At 48.9% G+C, this 21,383-nt stretch overlaps 3 protein-coding genes across 3 annotated transcripts; 1 reads left to right on the forward strand and 2 right to left on the reverse strand.

Moving 5' to 3' along the window:
- Positions 1 to 2,580: 2,580 nt before the first annotated feature.
- LOC136528516 (phospholipase D gamma 1-like) lies at positions 2,581 to 9,282 on the forward strand. Its single transcript, XM_066521490.1, has 10 exons — positions 2,581 to 4,459; positions 5,022 to 5,138; positions 5,395 to 5,589; positions 6,370 to 6,618; positions 6,722 to 6,790; positions 6,876 to 7,023; positions 7,168 to 7,316; positions 7,422 to 7,592; positions 8,127 to 8,324; positions 8,553 to 9,282. Exons 1-10 carry the CDS (start codon positions 2,933 to 2,935, stop codon positions 8,844 to 8,846), a joined length of 3,117 nt encoding a protein of 1,038 aa, XP_066377587.1. The 5' UTR covers positions 2,581 to 2,932; the 3' UTR covers positions 8,847 to 9,282.
- A 721-nt stretch (positions 9,283 to 10,003) lies between these two features.
- On the reverse strand, positions 10,004 to 11,935 carry LOC136539475 (protein HOTHEAD-like). The gene is made up of 3 exons (XM_066531438.1): positions 11,848 to 11,935; positions 10,693 to 11,744; positions 10,004 to 10,612 (listed from the first exon to the last, which is right to left on the reverse strand). Exons 1-3 carry the CDS (start codon positions 11,933 to 11,935, stop codon positions 10,004 to 10,006), a joined length of 1,749 nt encoding a protein of 582 aa, XP_066387535.1.
- An 8,355-nt stretch (positions 11,936 to 20,290) lies between these two features.
- Positions 20,291 to 20,779, reverse strand: LOC136536939 (uncharacterized). The gene has a single exon (XM_066529070.1). The coding sequence runs from the start codon at positions 20,777 to 20,779 to the stop codon at positions 20,291 to 20,293; it is 489 nt and encodes a 162-aa protein (XP_066385167.1).
- Positions 20,780 to 21,383: the final 604 nt, after the last annotated feature.

Here is a 21,383-nt window from a genome sequence, read left to right on the forward strand (position 1 = left end):
CTATATACCAAACTCCACTGATGATCAACATGATCACTCTTTACGCAAAATCCCCTTATCTGGCGTGCCTCTGTCATTGTTTTTTACAGGCAGGTATTCAGTTCTAGGAGGAATTCGCCTGACGCAAAGAGCAAGCACAGTAGAGACACGAATTTTATACTGGTTCAGGCCCTCGAAAAGCAAGTAAAAGTTGTATGTCTAGTTGCTACTTGTTTGTATTACGATCTCATCGAATAGCGAGATGGTGATTACAAGATGGCTATGCCTATGAGAGTTTCGATGATTACAACAGGGCGGATAGCTAGCTATTTATATCCGAGGCCTACTTGCCCTACAAGTTATGTAGTCGTGCCCTAGTCAGAGTCTTGGCGTGATCTTTAGATATCCTTCCTTGAATAGATGAGTTGTGAACCTTCGGACCTTCTTCGGTACGGATTCGGTAGCCAGCATATCTGGTAGTCAGGAATCCTGGGAGTATGGCACCGTCACTAAAACTATCATGTCATATAAAATGAAATGAAGCCTGCCATGTCATCAAAGATGTCTATGTAGCAACCTATTTAATGCAAATAAAACTTACATTAAACTTTGATTGAGACTGGCCTTATTGAGAGAGACAAGTTAGAGCATTGGGAAGATGAAAAGGAGCTGTATAGTAGTTTTTGAAGTCTAAAATTGGGGAGCGCTAGCGCCCGGACGTCCGATGGATACGGATCCATTGGGTGGTTCCGTGGATGCACTCCCCCAGCATGCGCTCTTCCTTCTCAGTTTCGCACCGCACGCTACCAGCACGCCCCCCCACCGACGCGCGCAAGGAGCGAGCCCGCTGGACCGACGCCGCCGCCCTGAGATCGCGCGCCCGCACGAACTAGCGCTGCTGCGTCTTTGTCGAACGAAGAGCCCCGTTATCACCGACAAACCCGCGACCCGCGATGCCTACAAAGAGCCCCGCTAGCCTCTGTGCCACGCGAGTCCGTCCGCCCCTAGATCGCCCCACAGCCCGTTGCGTCCGCCCCACGCCCGCGGCAAGCATGCTGCATGCCCAAAGCCCCCATGGCCACATCACCCCATGTCCGTCGACCCCAGCACCTCCGCCCGCTAGGCCCCGGCGAACCACACACCCCCATTCGACCCGGCTCGCCCCTCCCTGGCCGAACAACATAGAAAGCTGGAATAAAAACAAGTGCAACAACACAAAAACAACTACTACAACATTAGGCAGAAGCAGCTGAAACACCATGAACATATATATTGCAACAACAAGGAACAACAGCTGCAACATTAGGATGAAGCAGTTGAAACACCATGAACATATTATTGCAACAACAAGGAACAACAGCTGAAACATTAGGCTGTAGCAGCTGAAACACCATGAACATATTATTGTAACAACACCGAACAAGCTGCTGCAACAATAGGTTGAAGAAGCTGAAACATTTGGAACATATTATTGCAACACTGGTGTAAAGCATATGAACAACGCTTGAAAATAAAAACACTTGCAATAACATAGAACAACTACTGCAATATAAGATTGAAGCAACTGAAACATACTGCAATATCTCAAGCAATACTACTGCAACATCGCAAAAACATGTGTTTCAACAACCCAAAAAAATCCCATTGCAACATTCGAAATCGTCTGTTGTAACATAAAAAACATTGCAACACGGCGAGATCTGACCCTGAGAGCTCGTCGGAACCCTAGCCACCGCCGCATCCCTTAGATCTAGAGGAGGAGGAGGGGTAGAAGGAGGAGGAGCAGGCCTCAGATCCAGATCCCTTCGCCACATACCTCGTCGGAGCCACCGCCGTCGTCCTCGTCTCTGGTGGGGTGTGGGAGCCAGGTCGCAGGGACGTTGAGGGTGCATGGAGGTCGCGGTGGGCGAGGGACGGAGGGAGGAAGGGAGCACCGACGGGCGGGGCGGGGGGGGGGGGGCACTGCAAGCTCGCGGGCGCGGTGTCCCCTATCCCAGCGACGGCGCGGAGAGCGAGCAGGAAAGCGACGCGGAGGGGAGCGGGTGCGGGGGAGCAGCACGTAGAAGAGCGAGTGAGGGGGAGAGGGTGCGGGGGAGCGGACGGAGCTGGGGAAATGGGCCGAGTGTGAGTGGGAGTGCGTGATATTCAACCGGTCGGACGCCCGATCTATAGCATTGCGGTCTAAAATTGCCAACTCGTTCATTCGCAATAGCCTATGCCGTACAGTACACAGCAATCTACGCGGTGCACGCATCGAGCCATTCGTGCCGTGTGGGCTTCTCCACCTTGCAGGAATCTTTTTTTTTTTTGTTTTACAAAAAACTTGCAGGAATCGTTGTCCCGCAAGCAGGTTCCTGGTAGAATAGAACAGAGAGCGCTACTCGTTTCAGAAAAATGAAATCCCGTAGCGCCTTTTGCTTACAGTACGGACAGATTCTGCCTTTTCATCACAAGGAGAATTAAAGAAATGGAGTATCCCAACACGTCATCTTGTTCGTTCGTAGCGTGCCTACCTGGCCAGCAACAAGTCTCTCCCTTCTCTGACACGTGCCATTCAACCTGACGGAGAAGACACACACACACGGCGCCACGACGCGAAGGCGAAGGTGCCTTCAACGTTAGGACCGAGGCGGTGATCCGTCTGAAGTGGTCAGCGTCCAAATCCATACGGCCGCAGCCGCAGTGGTGGCGGAACGAAATCGGCGGGCCGGTTCCGGCCAACCACCGTCCTGCTTCTTCCGATCCCATCCCCGATTCCAAAGTTCAACATCCATTTTTTTTCAATTCGTTCCCGCAGCCACCGTCGTGGTCGCGGTCGCCACCCGCCACCCACGACTCTTCCACCTCCGGCCTCTCTGGCCGTTTCAATTTCGGACCACACCACCACAGGGAGAGATCAATCGAAAGCGGAGCCGTGTTGAGAGCAACCAAGGAAGCAGGCGCCCGGGCGGCGATGGAGAACGGCAACAACGGCGGCCACCCGCCTCACTACCCGCCGTACCAATACCCGTACCCGCAGGCGCAGGCGCAGGCGCAGCTGCATCCTTACGGGTACCAGTACCCGCCTGCGCCGCCGCCGTCGTCTGCCGCGCCGGCCGCGCCATACCTCTCTCCGTCTCCATCCTTCCCGAGCTATGCCCCCGCCCCGCCCCCGCCGCCGCAGCAGTACCACTCCGGCCCGCTCCAGGCGTACCCGCCACCGCCGCAGTACCACGCCTACCCGCCGCCGCCGCATCCATCGCCTTATGGCTACGGGTACGACCCCTACCCATCATCCCCGTACCCATCCTCCTACCCGGGGCTCTCTCCCAGCTCCAGCTTCCACCACCAGCACGCCTCCGCGCCCGAACCCCCGTCGCCGGCGCCCTCCGCGCCGTCGTACCCCATCGAGGATGTCCTCGCCTCCATGCGCCTCTCCGACCGTCACGACTACGCGTCGTCGCCCTCCGTGCCCCCGCCCTCCACCCCCTTCTCGGGCGATGGGAGCAGCCACGGCGGCGGGATGCAGGTGGTGCCCTATGGCGCGGCAGCCGGAGGGTCGCAGCACGGAGGCGGGATGCAGATGGTGCCCTACGGCGCGGCCGCGGGAGGGTCGCAGCACGGCGGCAGCTTCAGGGCATCGCTCAAGGTGGTGCTGCTCCACGGCAGCCTCGACATCTGGGTGCACGACGCCCGGCACTTGCCTAATAAGGATATGTTCTCCAAGAGGGTCGGCGAGCTCCTCGGCCCGCGCATCACCAGCGCTGTCGGCAGCAAGATGTCCAGCGCGTCCATGACCAGCGACCCCTATGTCACCGTTCAGGTCTCCTATGCCACCGTCGCGCGGACCTATGTCATCCCCAACTGTGAGAATCCAGTCTGGTCACAGAACTTCTTGGTGCCCGTCGGGCATGAGGCTGCCGAAGTCCAGTTTGTTGTCAAGGACAGTGATGTCTTCGGTGCTCAGATCATCGGTGTTGTGTCCATTCCCGCTGAGAAGCTTCTGACAGGGGAAAGGATTCAGGGTGTCTACCCCGTCCTTGAGCCCAATGGCAAGCCATGTGCTCCAGGAGCTGTACTACATTTGTCGATACAGTACATCCCCGTCGCTCAGCTCACAATGTACCACCATGGCGTCATTGCTGGTCCAGACAGTCTTGGCATACCTCATACTTACTTCCCGCTTAGGCGCGGCATGAGAGTGACCCTGTATCAAGACGCCCATGTGCCTGATGGTTGTCTCCCAGACATATGGCTTGGCAATGGGCTGCGCTACCAGCACGGGCAGTGCTGGCGTGATATCTATGATGCCATATGCCAGGCAAGGAAGTTGATTTACATCGTGGGGTGGTCTGTTTTCCACACAATCCACCTCGTGAGAGATGGCACTCAAGCTCCATCACTTGGGGACCTGTTGACGATGAAGTCACAGGAAGGGGTGCGTGTGCTGCTGCTTGTTTGGGATGATCCTACATCAAGGAGCATTCTTGGATATAAGTTGGTATGTATTATTATCTATCAAGTTGAAAATATGCTGCTTTAAGGTCTTCATGCTATAAAAGACATAATTTTGTGTCTAGAAACTTTAATGATTTTAATGTTAATTACTTATTAGGTGTCTTTTCAAATTAGCTGCATGGTAGCACCAATGATATTTCTCTGTTATTGGAATCGGTACACCAATTTCATGATTAAACTTTATGGCATTGAGCAAACTATGATGTAACCTTTATATTTGTTTCTGTGGTGTTCAAGTAAATGATTTGCAGAAATACTAGTTGTCATCTGTACTGTATAGTATTAAGTGGATATTCATCAATGTAGTGTCCAGCTTCCCTATGATATATTACATCCGTTCTAAATTATAGTTCAGTTCAGCTTTCTCTAACTTTATCTAAGTTTATAGAAAAATGCGCCAACATCTATAACATCAAATTAGTTTTACTAAATTCTCCATGGGTAGTTTGGTAGCTTATTCACTAGACATTTGATAACATACTTTTCACATATTTCATGATGTTTAAGAATCGAGTGCATCATGTTTATGAAAGTTTCAATCATAGGATGGTTTCATGGGCACACGAGATGAGGAGACACGCAGATTTTTCAAGCATTCTTCAGTCCAAGTGTTGCTGTGCCCACGATCTGCTGGGAAACGCCACAGCTGGGTGAAACAGCAGGTTATCTCTATTCTCAAATGTCAACAGTGACGATGATGTCGTACAAATTTACCATTCATGATGGTTCATATTTGTTTTTTCTCACAAAGTATTACATCAATCTTTACCATACGTGTACTTGTGTACACCAAGCATAGTTGGGGCCAACGACCCCCCGCCCCCGCCGCCGCCCCTGCCCCGCGGTGTCTCCGTTGCCCCTGTTTGCATTGTGTTTCTTGAGTGCCATCTATTTATGTAAGAAGACTGTGTGGACCAGGAAACAGGAACCATTTTTACTCATCATCAGAAAACAGTTATTGTGGATGCTGATGCTGGCAACTATAGGAGAAAGATAGTTGCTTTTGTTGGAGGACTTGATTTATGTGGCGGGCGATATGATACACCTTGGCATCCTCTGTTTCGGACTCTTCAGAATGAGCACAAGGAGGATTATTATAATCCAAACTTTAATGTAAGTCTCGTTTCTGTGCAATTTCTTATGTAATGATTCCTAGAATTTCTTAATACTGAAAATGTAGGAACCTTTTATGATATTTTGTTCTTAGTTTATCAAAAGGAAAATATTTTTGCATAAGAATAACTAATATTAACATTGCCCTATTCTCTGTCTTTTCTTTGTGGCAATACTGAACATAGTTCTTTGCCATTTTCTAGCATAGGAAAAAATATTAGCGCTTGCCTAATTTTCTTTGTGGGCTGTGTATTCTCAAGAGATTTTTGGTTCTCCTTCCTGTTGCATTTTGGTTTTGCATCACTTGCTCCACAACCTACTGACCAATCCTTGGATGGTGGAGAAAAGTTGATAATTCTGCTAGTGGAGATTTGAGGAAGGGTATGAATTCTCTAGTCATTTTGGGAGCCTGGAGCATCTGGCGGCACAGAAATGATTGCGTTTTCAATGGCGCAACCCCAAATGTTATTATGATTTATGATGCTGGCTTTGGCAAGGTAAGAGGCCCATTGGTGGACCCTGGCAGGAGCCAAGGGGATCTCCCTGCTCACTGCCGGAGGAGCAGTCTAGAGGACTGATGTAGCGGTCGGGTCGTCCTTTTGCTTTTAACCGGTGATTTAGTTTCCTTGTAGTAGCGGGTGTTTGTGTGTGTGGGTTTGGGTCTATGTATGACTCTCTTCTATTAATACAATGATATGCAGCTCTCCTGCATGTTCAAGAAAAAAAAAATTCTGTGCTGAACTGCTGATCCTGAATACAATTCTTCTCATTATTTTGCAGACAGTTGATGCTCGTGGTCCAAGGGAACCGTGGCATGACTTGCATTCTAAGATCGATGGTCCAGCTGCTTATGATGTTCTACAAAACTTTCAGGAGCGTTGGTTAAAAGCGGCCAAACGGCATGGGATTAAAAAGTTGGCAAAATCGTACGACGATGCAATGCTCAGTATTGAAAGAATACCAGATATTATAAACATAAATGATGCAATATATTTTAGCGACAATGATCCAGAGACATGGCATGTTCAGGTGTTTATAACATTCCTATATAGTTGAAAAGGAAAACCAACTTTTATCCCTTTGTGCTATTTTGCCTTGCAAGCATTGAATTTTCTTTTACTTTGGAATTCAGGTGTTCCGGTCTATTGATTCAAACTCTGCCAAGGGATTTCCAAAGGATCCACGGGCAGCAACCATGAAGGTAACTGTTATCTACCATCTACCAATGCGATATTTGTAGGATTTTCCATTTTGATGTTGACTAACACTTCTGCTTTGGCCAACAGAATCTTGTTTGTGGAAAGAATGTACTTATTGACATGAGCATACATACGGCTTATGTCCATGCTATCCGGGCAGCCCAACATTATATTTATATTGAGAATCAGTACTTCATTGGTTCTTCATTTAATTGGGATTCAAACAAGGATTTAGGTAAATGATGAGTGTCAACTTTTGTTTTGCGTTCTTCTATATAGTACAATGCACATTGTTTCTTCCAGAAAAACATTCTACAGTCCTTTACCCCTTTCCTCTTTTTACTACACATCTCACTTGAAAACTTTTTCTGCATGTCAGGGGCTAACAATTTAATTCCAATTGAAATTGCTCTCAAAATTGCAAACAAGATTAAGGCAAATGAAAGGTTTTCTGCATACATAGTGGTTCCTATGTGGCCTGAGGGTAATCCAACTGGTGCTGCAACACAACGAATTCTTTACTGGCAGGTTAGATCCACAGTTCTATCATTGTTCATTTCTTGTTTCATGTGTTCCTGTAGATGATATTTTTTCATATGGCTTAATCACGTCTTTTTTATATTTACACTGCAGAACAAAACCATGCAAATGATGTACGAGACAATATACAGGGCCTTGAAAGAAGTAGGCCTGGATGATATGTATGAGCCTCAGGATTATTTAAACTTCTTCTGTCTTGGCAATCGTGAAGTTGCTGACTGCACTAGCATTTCAAATGCTTCAAATACAGCAAATAATCCTCAGGTGACTACTTTCTTGTTTTTGTTCCACAAATTATGCCGACTTAGAGAGCAATTTTAATTTGTTGCAGCAAAAAACATTTCAGTTAAGTATTAAATAGTGTAGGTAAAAATATGAGTTGTGTGACCTTTAGGTGGACTTTGCTCAACAGATCTCCATTTTCTTGGCAAAGTACTGATATGGTTCCTTTAGACTGTATGTTGAAGTGTGAAAACATTAAGATTTGGATTTTGAACATCTGGGAATTCCCATACCATGATGATTCTTAAAGGATATATAGGTTTTTGTTTGAAAAGAAATTCTTGGTCAATGACTGAAGTGATTTGACTTACTCATGTGGATGCTCGACAAAAAATTGTGTCTTGTGGATACTGAACTAGCTCTACAAAAAGTTGCTACTTGTGGATGTTGAACTTGTAACCGTTACCTAAACATTATTTGCCCTCATGTAATCAGTTTTGGAATTGACTGTCTTCATGCTGTGTTCTTCTCCTGAATATGGCATGTATGGAAGCTTATTTTGCATTTAATGTTCAGGAACAAGCTAGGAAAAATAGGAGATTCATGGTCTATGTACATTCGAAAGGCATGATTGTGGATGATGAGTATGTTATCATTGGATCGGCTAATATTAACCAGAGATCCATGGAAGGAATAAGAGACACTGAGATTGCGATGGGAGCGTATCAGCCACAATATACATGGGCTAATAAGCTTTCTGCCCCACGTGGACAGGTATTGCCCCTTTACTCAAGCTGACATACAAAACTGGGCTGTGCCCCTAAGCTCCTGTTATGAGATTGGACTTGGAATTATTTATACTTTCATGTCCTCACTGCTACTGCTTTGCTGAGGCTATACATTAGTTTCAGCTGTTTGTCATGTTAGGGGTGCAATTGATTTCACGACGCAACCTTTTGCCATACACTAAATTTAATCTATTGATTGATTTTCACTTTGTAGATTTATGGCTACAGAATGTCCTTATGGGCTGAGCATATTGGAAGCATTGAGGAAGACTTCAACTATCCGGAGAGCCTGGAATGCATGAGGCGTGTACGGCATCTTGGGGAAGAGAACTGGAAGCAGTTTGTTGCCGATGAGGTGACAGAGATGAGAGGCCACCTCATGAAGTATCCAGTAAGCGTCGACCGTAAAGGCAAGGTGAAACCACTACCAGGATGCACAACATTCCCAGACTTGGGTGGGAACATCTGTGGCTCATTTACAGCCATCCAGGAGAACCTCACAATATAAAATTTAGTTGTGCATTTTAGTAATGTCTGATGGCCTCTGAGGGACCCTGGAGATCAAAGATAGAGCACTAGCTTATCCTCTTTCTTGAGAGCGTAGATAGGGTGAAGATTTTGCAAGAGCTACTACAGGTTGCAGGCAAGTAGGGGAAATGCTAATAGGGCTTTCTCCTCTTGTCCTTTTTCCTCGATTCACTTAGTACATATAAGTAGGCAATCAATTTGTACCTTTATTGGGTACCTGTGTATAGAAAAATTAGGATATGTCTAGGTGACATTCAGTTGTTTTGGCCTCTCCTGTCAACTGAATTTTTCCCATGCACTTGCACCATCTTCTAACTATATTTACACTGTCTTATTGCTATATTTACAATGATTTATTCAGTGTAATTTATTGAACAGAGTGATATAATTTGGGAATAACACAAATATATACCAAATTTTTCAAAAAAAAAATTACATATTTTTTCTATGGATTCTAGATATCAAACAAATATATATCAAATTGTTCACAAATATCATCAAATTTTTCACAAACTTACAAATTTACAAAATTTTCTATAGCGAGAAGCGTGCATGACGAACTGCATGCGACGTGTCCTGGATCGGATCTCCTGTGTGCATGCGCCCAGCCAGCAGGCATGGCGGCCGGTCGCTGCTCCACTTTTGCCACGTACTACGCGCGCACGGATGATGGATGCATACACCTAACAATGGCGGATGCATCGGACGGCCTGGGCCATCGGCCGACGGCAACAAACGGTCCAAAAATCAGTTGATACAAGCTCCTAAATTAACCGGTTGATAGATAACAATACTAAAAAATTAAAGAGGTTCAGGAATATCACATTTGGACCAACTGCCAAGATATTCCATGTAAATCCCGGAAAGTAAGTGTTTAGAGTGTAAATTGATCCTGCAGAGCATTTTGAAGTGTTTTCCCCTTTTGGTATTTTTTGATGAAATCGTGAATTCCTTATTTCTTGAGCAATGCATCTCAAGGGGTGTGAAAGATTGGAATCAACAAGCTGAAGCTAGAAAGAGGAGATTAAAAAATGTCTAGAGAAAAATAAAACCCTACTCTAAAGCAGTTACCCAGTTATGTGTTGATATTCATTATCACAGCGTAGACCATGCTGAAACTTGAAACCACGCTCTCGATCATTTCCTCCACCTCTCGGCCTGAATTTTGACACCCATATACCTTCCGAGCATCATGACGGTGGCCTGCGGGTTGGTCCCGGGGGAGTACTTGAACGTGGAGCTGTCGATCACCCTGAGTCGCTGCACGCCGAACACCCGGTAATCGTCGTCGACGACGGCGCCGACTTGGCATCCGCCGTGGTAGTGCCAGATGGTCATGACGGTGTCCCTGCAGTACTGCTCGGGCGTCCGGGAGTCGTTGACGTGCCGCGGCAGGAGGTTGACGGGGAAGTTGGCGGAGTCGGTGAAGATGGACTCCACGGAGGCGTTGGCGTAGGTGAAGTTGGCGAAGGCCCGGGACTGGATCACCCGCTCGATCGTCTGGATGCCGTGCACGCACCGCTCCAGGTCCTCCGACTCCTGGAAGTAGTTGAACGTCACCGCCGGGTTCGCGCGCGGGTCGGCGGACCGCAGCTCGATGTGGCCCGACGACACGGGGCCCAGGATCTTCTCCAGGATGAAGCCGCCCCGGAACGCCCGCCTGTCCAGCCGCCGCATCGCCTCCGCCGCGCGCTCCAGAGCCTCCGGGGTTCTCTGCTTCGGCGGCAACGTGCCCAGCTGCCCGGTCTGCCGCACGACGTACGGTCCGTCAGTAGTCAGTACATTTCCGGTTACGCTGTCATCTGGGGTTCGCACGACGACCGCACCTGAGGAGAGAAGAGGCCGAAGTTGCGAGCTAGGCAGCGGGCGCCCTCGGAGACGGGGATGCCGAACTCGGAGCCGCTGACGCCCTCTATGAAGCTGCCGGAGCGGGTGATCCCGACGACCTGCACGAGCGAGAGCGTGACGGGCACCGGCGACGGGATGAACACCGAGTTCATCGGGTTGTCGGCCACGCCCTGCCCGACCATGGGCTGGTCGACCAGCACCTGGATGCCGTGCGCCTCCAGGTGAGCCTGCGGGCCGACGCCGCTCAGCATCAGCAGCTGCGGGCTCCCCAGCGTCCCCGCGGACAGGATCACCTCGTTCTTGGCGCCGTCGCGGAGGTACACCCGGTGCTGCACCCCGAGCGGGTCCGTGAACACTACGCCGTACGCCACCGGGTACGGCACACCCTCTTGCTGCCTGAAGAGGATCCTCGAGACGGTAGCGTAGAGGAACACGGTGAGCCCCCTGGGTCGCGCGTGGCGGAGGAAGTCGGCGGCGGTGTGCCGCTGGCCGCTGTTGTCGAAGATGGTGCCCCCGATCTTGGTGCCCGGGACGTGGTCGAAGGTGAAGCCGTTGTCGGGCGTGACGCCGGCCTCGAGCAGCGCGTCGCGGAGCGCGGCCTGCCACGGGGGCACGTCGGGGCGGAACACGAGCGCGCGCTCCACCCAGCGGTAGGACGAGTTGACGAGGCGGGTGTCCCACCCGGCGGCGCGCACGTAGTCGTTGCTGGCCCGCGTGTAGAACCCAGCGTTGAGGCAGCTCCCGCCGCCCAGCACCCGCGCCCGCGCGTTCACCACGCCGTCCTCGGAGATGAACCGCTGCGCGGGCGACGCCGGGGACGTGTCCGCCAGCGCGTCCGTGAAGTGCTGCTGGTTGGACATGTTGCGGTACGGGAGGCCCCCGCGCTCGAGGAGCAGCACGCGCGAGTGCTCCGATAACGTCGCCGCCAGCGGGCACCCCGACGTGCCGCCGCCGATGACGATGTAGTTGTACTGCGACACCAGGGGCACGTCCTGTGCGTGGCGCACGAACCGCAGGTTCTCCAGTGGTTCTGCACATACATATGACCATGCTGATTCACAGGTTGCAGAACTGCAGAAATTCCAAAAGAAAAAACGCATGACCGTATTCACGGCATGCAGTCCGGCACGAACCATCCTCCGAGAGCGCGACGAGGCACGAGGAGCCAAGAACGACGGCCAAAACCCCCAGCGCGGCCGAGCTGGCAAGCCCAGGCGCCATTTTCGCAGGGTAATTCAGCAACAGCAGTGATCAGATAGGAGAAAAGTTCGGCTCGCTTATATATTCGGAGTTAGCTCATGGGTAGATCAAGAGTAGATGTTTAAATAAAATAAATACTGCACGGTTGTTCTACGGTGCAAAGATGAGCTGCGACTGCGAGGAATCGAGGAGGCGATAATTTTACAAAGGACAGATATGGTTTGCATCATAGCATGCTGGGGGGATGGTGAGCTTTTTAAACGGAGCTGGATGACGATAAGCGTCAGACGAATTTGTTGTGAGCAGCAAGCACGAGAGTTTACTTGCCAATCTTGAGGTTATTTTAGAGGTATCGTGTGCATGCTTTTCATACGTGAACTGGTATATAGTATTTGTAATCTATTTATGATTCGGCCTCCCCGTCTTTGCTTTACAGGACATATGGCCACAACGCCTTATTTTGGGATGATGTATGGTCGGAGGAGATTCCGTTAAAACTTGCCTTCCCAAGAATTTATGCATTCCACTTCCACTTACCCCCCCCCCCCCCCCCCCCCCCCCCCCCCCCCCCCCACACACACACACACACACACACACACAAAGAATTTATGCATATTTACAGAAATAAAAAGGCTCTAGTCAGGGAATGCTGGGGTGGAGAAGATTGGATTTTTGATTTTGTGAGAAGTTTTGGTATGGAGGAAGCTACAGAATGGGAATGGCTGTTGGAAAATTACAGAAAGTTGTAGTTAATGATGAGAAAGACATAATTTCATAGAAAATAGAGAAACAAGGAGTATATTCCCCGAAATCAATGTACAGGTGGAATACCTTCAAAGGGGTTGTATGCAAAAGAATGAAGTCTACGAAAACAATCTATAGGTGATGCCTCTAAAGCTGAAAGTTTTCATGGCTTGCTATGGCTCCAAACAGGAGTAGTTCTGAAACAAAGAAAATGGAAGGGGAATGCTAACTTCATTATCTGTAATTTCTCTAGATTCTGTTGATCCTGTTTTCCTTAACTTTGTCTTAGCTAAAAATGATTGAGATTTTTTTTTTGTAAAATCACCAACTGAATGGTTATTCAAATGTCCAACTTTCTGCACAAATGGGAAGATCTTACTGAAGCCGGCAGAGAAATCAAAGGTGAAACATATGAGCAGCGTTACGAAGAAGTGGATGGAGCACTTCCTCAAGAACAAGATGTTAGATTAATTTGGGCCAGGCCCATTATTTATTCTAATTAATCAAATAAACTTCAAAGGCCCACAATTATTGTTAAGTAGAAAAGTGATTAGTACCACATGGGAAATTCACTAAAAAGATTCTTAACTTAAATAGTGAGTCTTAAGACTCTCACATAGATAAGTTGAGAGGGAGAACCGGGAGGCCACACGCGCGCCGCCGTCGCCGGGCCGTGGCCGTGGCCTGGCCTGGCCTGGTTTTATCGCTTGGCCCAACCAAAACCCTAGCTGCCGCAGCCAACGCCCAACCACCCTGTCCAGGTTCATTCTCCCGACAGGGCCTAACGGACAGATGGGGAACGGCGCGGCTATAAGGGGGGCGCCCCTGTCCGGCGAGGGACAGACCCGACTCTTCCTCTTCCTCCTCTCCGCAACATCTGAGCGTTGAGCTGTTCATCTGCATCTCCGACCGTTCCTCCTCTCCGCAACATCTGAGCGTTGAGTTGTTCATCTGCATCTCCGACCGTTCCTCGGCGCGGCTATAAGGGGGGCGCCCCTGTCCGGCGAGGGACAGACCCGACTCTTCCTCTTCCTCCTCTCCGCAACATCTGAGCGTTGAGCTGTTCATCTGCATCTCCGACCGTTCCTCCTCTCCGCAACATCTGAGCGTTGAGCTGTTCATCTGCATCTCCGACCGTTCCTCCTCTCCGCAGGAAGCTTCGGTAGCAGGCCTCCAGAACTTCTCCCGTCAAGCCTACCTGCACGGGTAGGCGGGGAATCAAGTTTTTGGAGAGCGCCGGCTTCCCGGCGCGACAGCTGCCCCGTCTCTGCTTCTGCAGATTCCTGTTCGGGTGCTTCTGCTTCCTGACGGGAGAGTCCGTGCTACTGCTCCGACACTTCTGCTTCCTGACGGGAGAGTCCCGTGCTACTGCTCCGACACCGCACCTGCAGAAGCTTCCCGGCGCGACCTCCTCTGCAACATGGTGGACACGAGGAGGACTGGTGCCCGCACTAATGCCACCGACGGAGAAGATGGTGGTTCACTGTCCGCGGGTACCGGCAGTCCCACCCTAGGGTATAAACCTAATCCCACTATGCGCTATTGTTCATATGCTTTTCTGTTAGCGTTGATAGGTTGATAGCGTACTTGGTTGCTGCTCCGTTAAATACTACTTGCAGTAGTGGTGGTGTTACAGTATGGTTAGTGGTACTATTACTATTGGTTAAGTCATTTTTATGGATTAATATAAGTCATAAATTGACCAAATATTCAACAATCCAAAAACTTGATAGGTCTTTTTCGGCTGCTAGTTTTGCTGCGTCACTAAAACCACCATCATTGAAAGATGATGATCCAACTATAAAGTGTGGCGTGTCCGTTCCAAGCTGTGGTTCACTAGTATGCGTTGTGAGCACGTGATCAAGAGAAAGCGCATTGAACCTCCTTTCTCTCACGAGGAGGAGATTAAGTTCAATGAGGCAGATAACTTGTTCAAGGGGGCTCTCATCAGCATATTAGCTGAAAGCATGGTGCAAGTGTACATGGATATGGACACCGGCAAGGACATGTGGGATGCACTTGAGGCCAAGTTCGGTGTTGCCAATGCTAGCACTGAGCTGTACATCATGGAGAAGTTCTATGACTACAAGATGGTCGATGACCAATCTGTAGTAGAGCAGGCTCATGAGATACAGATGCTGGCAAAGGAACTCCAGAACAATGAGTGTGAGTTGCCTGACAAGTTTGTGGCCGGCGGTATCATCGCTAAGCTGCCACCTACTTGGTCGAGCTTTGCCACTACTCTAAAGCACAGGAGGCAAGTGTTCAGTGTGACTGATCTCATTGCTACTCTTGGTGTGGAGGAGAATGCTAGGGCAAAGGACACTCATGGCAAGAAAGCGCATGAGGAGGGTTCTAGCGCCAATCTGGTGCAAAAGACGAACTTTCATGCCGCACAGAGGAAGAAGAAAAACAAGCCTGCAGTCAAGCCTAAAGCTGCAACTTTTAAGAAGAAGGGCAAGGAAAAAGAAAAGGGTCTTTGCTTTGTCTGCGGTGCATCTGACCATTGGGCAAAAGAGTGCCCTGACCGCAAGGATAAGCATAAGAAGACCGCAAACATGGTTGTTAGCGAATCTGGAGGATCTGGGTACGGTAATCATCTACCTACAGTTTTTTCAGTTTGTCTCTCGCCTGAGTGGTGGGTTGACACGGGTGCTAACATTCATGTATGTTCTGATGTTTCTTTGTTTTCTTCTTATCAGGAACAAAGAGGTTGCTCCTTGCTGATGGGAAATGGTACGCATGCTGTTGTACTTGGTGTTGGTACGATCAATCTAAAGTTTACTTCAGGAAAGATCGTGTAGCTAAAGAACGTGCAGCATGTCCCCTCCATCAAGAAGAATCTCGTTAGTGGGTCTCTATTGTGTAGAGACGGCTTTAGACTTGTGTTTGAGTCCAATAAATGTGTTGTATCCAAGTATGGAACCTTTGTTGGAAAAGGCTATGAAAGCGGAGGCTTGTTCCGCTTCTCTTTGATGGATTCTTGTGATAAAATTGTGAACCATGTGAGAAATGATGATGAGTCTAATGTTTGGCATTCCTGACTCTGTCACATCAATGTTGGTTGTATGATGCGCTTAGCTAGTTTAAAATTAATCCCTAAAATTGATCTGGTCAAAGGGTCTAAGTGCCATGCTTATGTTCAAGCGAAGCAACCTCGCAAGCCTCACAAGGCTGTGAAAGAGGCGAGAAATTTGGCACCGCTAGATCTCATTCATTCTGATCTGTGCGAGATGAATGGTGTGTTGACCAAAGGAGGAAAGAAATATTTCATGACTCTTATTGATGATAGCACTAGATTTTGCTATGTGTACTTGCTAAAAACAAAGGATGAAGCAATGCATTATTTTAAAATCTATAAAGCTGAAGTAGAGAACCAATTAGAAAGAAAAATCAAACGGTTGAGGTCTGATCGTGGGGGAGAATACTTTTCACATGAGTTCGATTCATTATGCGAGGAACATGGAATTATTCATGAGAGGACGCCTCCATACTCCCCCCAATCCAATGGGATTGCCGAACGAAAGAATCGCACTCTAACTGCGGGACTTTCCAACGAATGGTGAGGTGAGGCTATATTGACGGCATGTCATGTCCTGAATAGAGTTCCTACAAAGAATAAAGAAGTAACACCATTCGAGGAATGGGAAAAGAAAAGGTTGACTCTCTCATACCTGCGCACTTGGGGATGCTTGGCCAAGTTGAATGTGCCAATCGTCAAAAAAACGCAAACTTGGACCAAAAACTGTAGATTGTGTGTTCCTCGTTTACGCTTTACACAACGTCAGCTATAGATTCCTAGTTGTAAGCTCTGGAGTACCTGACATACGTGTTGGTGCAGTGATTGAGTCCAGAGATGCTACATTCTTTGAGAATGAATTTCCTATGAGAGGAAATGTACCTAGCACATCTAGTCAAAAACCTGTTGATTCCCCCGTGGCGCCAACAGAACATCTTGAACAAACATGTGTTGAGAATCCTGAGGAGGGTAATAGTGGAGCTACTTGAAAGAGTAAGAGACAGAGGACTGTAAAGTCTTTTGGTGATGATTTCACTATATACCTCGTGGATGACACTCCAAGCACCATTGCTGAGGCATTTTCCTCTCTCGATGCTGACTACTGGAAGGAAGCAATGCGAAGTGAGATGGATTCAATTATGACCAATGGAACTTGGGAGATTGTTGATCGTCCTTATGGGTGCAAGCCTGTAGGATGTAAATGGGTGTTCAAGAAAAAGCTTAGGCCTGATGGTATGATTGAAAAGTACAAGGCAAGGCTTGTGGCTATGGGTTATACCTAGAAAGAAGGCGAGGACTTCTTTGATACTTATTCACTAGTGGCCCGATTGACCACAGTCCGAGTACTGCTTGCCCTAGCTGCGTCTCATGGTCTTTTCGTTCATCAGATGGATGTTAAGATGGCTTTCCTAAATGGAGAGTTAGATGAGGAGATCTACATGGATCAGCCTGATGGTTTCATAGTAGAAGGTCAAGAAGGAAAGGTGTGTAAATTATTGAAGTCTTTGTATGGCCTAAAACAAGCACCTAAGCAATGGCATGAAAAGTTTGATAAAACTATGACATCTGCTGGCTTCATTGCGAATGAAGCCGACAAATGTGTGTACTACCGCTATGGTGGGGGAGAAGGAGTAATCCTATGCTTGTATGTGGATGACATACTAATCTTTGGGACAAGCCTCAATGTGATTGAGGAAGTCAAGGACTTTCTGTCAAAGAGCTTTGACATGAAGGATTTGGGAGTGGCTGATGTGATACTAAACATCAAACTACTAAGGGGAGAAAATGGTGGGGTAACACTTGTACAAACTCACTATGTGGAAAAGGTACTGAGTCGCTTTGGTTATAGTGACTGCAAGCCTGTGTCCACTCCCTATGATCCAAGCGTGATCCTGAGAAAGAACCGAAGAATAATGAGGGATCAGTTGAGATACTCCCAAATCATCGGCTCGCTAATGTACTTGGCTAGTGCAACGAGGCCTGACATCTCATTTGCTATGAGCAAATTAAGCCGGTTTGTTTCAAATCCGGGAGATGATCACTGGCGTGCTCTTGAAAGAGTATTGTGCTATCTAAAGGGAACGTCAAGCTTTGGCATTCACTATACTGGGTACCCGAAGGTACTCGAGGGCTATTGTGATGCAAATTAGATATCTGATGCTGATGAGTTAAAGGCCACAAGTGGATATGCATTCACACTTGGAGGTGGCGTTGTTTCTTGGAAGTCTTGCAAGCAGACCATCTTAACGAGGTCAACAATGGAAGCAGAACTTGCAGCACTTGATACCGCTACTGTTGAGGCTGAATGGCTCCGTGAGCTCCTTATGGATTTGCCGGTGGTTGAAAAACCTGTGCCCGCAATTTCTATGAACTGTGATAACCAAACATTAATTATCAAGGTAAACAGTTCAAAGGACAACATGAAGACCACTAGGCATGTAAAGCGGCGGTTAAAATCTGTTAGAAAATTGAGAAACTCCGGAGTAATAGCATTGGACTATGTCCATACGTCTAAAAATCTGGCAGATCAATTTACTAAGGGACTATCACGTAATGTGATAGATAGTGCATCGAGTGAGATGGGACTGAGACCCACATGAAGTTCTATCGTAGTGGCAACCTGTCCTATGTGATCGGAGATCCCGTGAATTAGGATCCTATGAATTAGGATGGTGAAACAAGCTATGGGTAGACTGAGGGAAGAGACCTTTTTAATAAAGGTTAATCTCTTGAGTAATGCACTTCTCTTCTATCTGTATGGTAGGTTGGCAAATACCTCAATGTGATCCGAGTGGCTTAATGAGAAACAAAGATGTCGGCCTACAGGGCATCTTAAAGGAGCACTTCCTGAAGAACAAGATGTTAGATTAATTTGGGCCAGGCTCATTATTTATTCTAATTAATCAAATAAACTTCAAAGGCCCACAATTATTGTTAAGTGGAAAAGTGATTAGTACCACATGAGAAATTCACTAAAAAGGTTCTCAACTTAAATAGTGAGTCTTAAGACTCTCACATAGACAAGTTGAGAGGGAGAACCGGGAGGCCACACGCGCACGCCGCCGCCGCCGAGCCTAGCGCGCGACGCGCCGGGCCGGGCCGGGCCGGGCCGGGCCGAGGCCGAGGCCGTGGCCTGGCGTGGCCTGGCCTGGTTTTGTCGCTTGGCCCAACCGAAACCCTAGCCGCCGTAGCCAACTCCCAACGCCTAACCACTCTGTCCAGGTTCATTCCCTCGACAGGGCCTAGCGGACAGATGGGGAACGGCGCGGCTATAAGGGGGGGCGCCCCTGTCCGGCGGGGGACAGACCCGACTCTTCCTCTTCCTCCTCTCCGCAGCATCTGAGCGTTGAGCTGTTCATCTGCATCTCCGACCGGAGTTCCCTGCGCGCACAGGAAGCTTCGGTAGCAGGCCTCCGGAACTTCCCCCGTCAAGCGTACCTGCACGGGTAGGCGGGGAATCAAGTTTTTGGGGAGCGCCGGCTTCCCAGCGCGACTGCTGCCCCGTCTCTGCTTCTGCAGATTCCTGTTCGGGTGCTTCTGCTTCCTGACGGGAGAGTTCGTGCTACTGCTCCGATACTTCTGCTTCCTGATGGGAGAGTCCCGTGCTACTGCTCCGACACCGCACCTGCAGAAGCTTTCCGGCGCGACCTCCTCTGCAACATGGTGGACACGAGGAGGACTGGTGCCCGCACCAATGCCACCGACGGAGAAGATGGTGGCTCACTGTCCGCGGGTACCGGCAGTCCCACCCTAGGGTATAAACCTAATCCCACTGTGCGCTATTGTTCATATGCTTTTCTGTTAGCGTTGATAGCGTACTTGGTTGCTGCTTCGTTAAATACTACTTGCAGTAGTGGTGGCATTACAGTATAGTTAGTGGTACTGTTACTATTGGTTAAGTCGTTTTTATGGATTAATATAAGTCGTAAATTGACCAAATATTCAACACAAGAAGCCTCAAGATATGGAGGAGCTTCTGTAATGGTAGTGTGAGAGAGGATGGTTTCTCTTCTCATCTTGTTTTTGGTCTGCGTGTCAGTGTCACGGTTGCTTTTGGGAGGTTGTAGTTTCAAACTTAAGTAGTTTGCTGCTGTTAGCGTTTTCCTCGTGCCTACTTTGTAAGCTGGTATCCCAGCAAGTTGCAGACGTTGTATAAACATATATTTGCTTCCTTATTAAAAGCAGAGTTATCCTTTGTCTAAAAATGCTGCGTAGTGCAAGCATAGCCCCATTCCAAAGCATAAGCTTGGGAAATGGCACCCTAGCTGGTGCAGCAGTGACAAAATCCTGCTGCGATGTAATGTCGATCGACGCTTACGCCGAGCATAAGCCGATTTCCAAAGCATAAGCCAAGAAATTTTGAACTCGACTTGCACAAAGCCGCAAACCAGTAAATAGACCACGGCAATACTACCGCTCCCGTGTGCGAATGAAGTAGCGTTCACCGGCACAGCCATGGCAGGCGCAGGCGCAGGCGCGCAGCCACCTACCGTCCTACCCTGTTCACACTTCCTCTCTTCGTCGCTTAGCCGAACAAAAGGAAACGGAACGAAACAAATCAGGACCATAGTGTCCCGGCCGGGGACGTCAGGGATTTCCAGCAATGCGACCTCTTATTTCTGCTCGTAAGTCGAGCCCTTTTTCACATGCAGTATGTACAAGACAGAAGACACGACTGGAACACAACGAGAGCGTTCCCGCCCGTGCCCGACCTGTCGCATCGGCGCGTCGCGTTCCATCGGCCGCCGTTTCACCTGTTGGCGCCGGCCGTCGCCTGAGTTGGAGTTGCCGGCGCGCGGCGTGATCTCGATGACAAGGCCGGGGAAGACGTCGTCGGGGTCGTGGACGTGCGGGTTGTGCTCCAGGATGTAGGGGTCGCCGCACCTGGCGCTGATGCTGTGCAGCGTCTCCCCCTCCGCCACCACGTACAGCTCGTCGCACGGCTGCGCCCCGCGCACCACCACCGACCCGCCTCTGTTGTACCAGTACTGCTCCTCCTCGTCCCCTAACCCGGCGAGCGACCCAATGACCATCACGAGCGCCAGCAGGGCGCACCACGACGCCATGTCCACCGCCCCCGACCGATGCCGCTGTCCGGCCATCGTCACTGGTAGGAGGACAAATGAGAGCTTGAAGTGTAACTCTCTCTGTGTAGCTAACGGGTAGGGTAGGGGCTGATTTATATAGACGATCAGGACGAGGAGACTCATGGGACTGGACTGCAGTTGCAGGTGGCAAGCTAAGCTAACACACTGCCATGTGACACATGAGATGGTTCCATTGAGACGTCGGCGTGGTGCGATCGAGCAAAAGATGAACAGAGTAGTACGGAGTACCAATAATTTATCACCATACTTTTTTCTCTCGATGACCTTAGAACGTGTGACAGCAAAACATGAAAAGAGTGGTACAGAGGCACGTCACAACTCACAACTAAGGACACATGTTTAAGCTGTTCCGAGTGTTTTTTAAACACAAAACGAAAAAAGGAAAGAAGAAAACTAGCTGTGTGTGTGAGTGCGTCGCAAAGTGCCGGAAAGCCCACGGGTGGCACACCCAATTGTGGAACGTCATTCCATGTCACCCAAACGTTCGTGAACCTACACTCTTTGTCGCTGCTGCAGAAAAGGATAGTGGTTCATCCAGACAGGGCAGAACTGCCACGATCTCCAGAAATCCAAAAAAAGCAACTTATCTGGGTCTAGT

This window comes from Miscanthus floridulus, chromosome 2 (assembly GCF_019320115.1).
Source record: "Miscanthus floridulus cultivar M001 chromosome 2, ASM1932011v1, whole genome shotgun sequence".
Lineage (NCBI taxonomy): Eukaryota > Viridiplantae > Streptophyta > Magnoliopsida > Poales > Poaceae > Miscanthus > Miscanthus floridulus.

Bases quoted from the DNA above. Each gene is read 5' to 3' on its own strand.
- LOC136528516 (XM_066521490.1), top strand. From the start codon at position 2,933: ATGGAGAACGGCAACAACGGCGGCCACCCGCCTCACTACCCGCCGTAC. The intron at 5,139-5,394 runs GTTATCTCTATT...TGTGTGGACCAG, and splicing joins ACAGCTGGGTGAAACAGCAG to GAAACAGGAACCATTTTTAC. The intron at 6,619-6,721 runs GTGTTTATAACA...TTTGGAATTCAG, and splicing joins CAGAGACATGGCATGTTCAG to GTGTTCCGGTCTATTGATTC.
- LOC136539475 (XM_066531438.1), bottom strand. From the start codon at position 11,935: ATGGCGCCTGGGCTTGCCAGCTCGGCCGCGCTGGGGGTTTTGGCCGTC. The intron at 11,745-11,847 runs GTTCGTGCCGGA...ATGTATGTGCAG, and splicing joins CGTCGCGCTCTCGGAGGATG to AACCACTGGAGAACCTGCGG. The intron at 10,613-10,692 runs GTGCGGTCGTCG...GTCGTGCGGCAG, and splicing joins TCGGCCTCTTCTCTCCTCAG to ACCGGGCAGCTGGGCACGTT.
- LOC136536939 (XM_066529070.1), bottom strand. From the start codon at position 20,779: ATGGCCGGACAGCGGCATCGGTCGGGGGCGGTGGACATGGCGTCGTGG.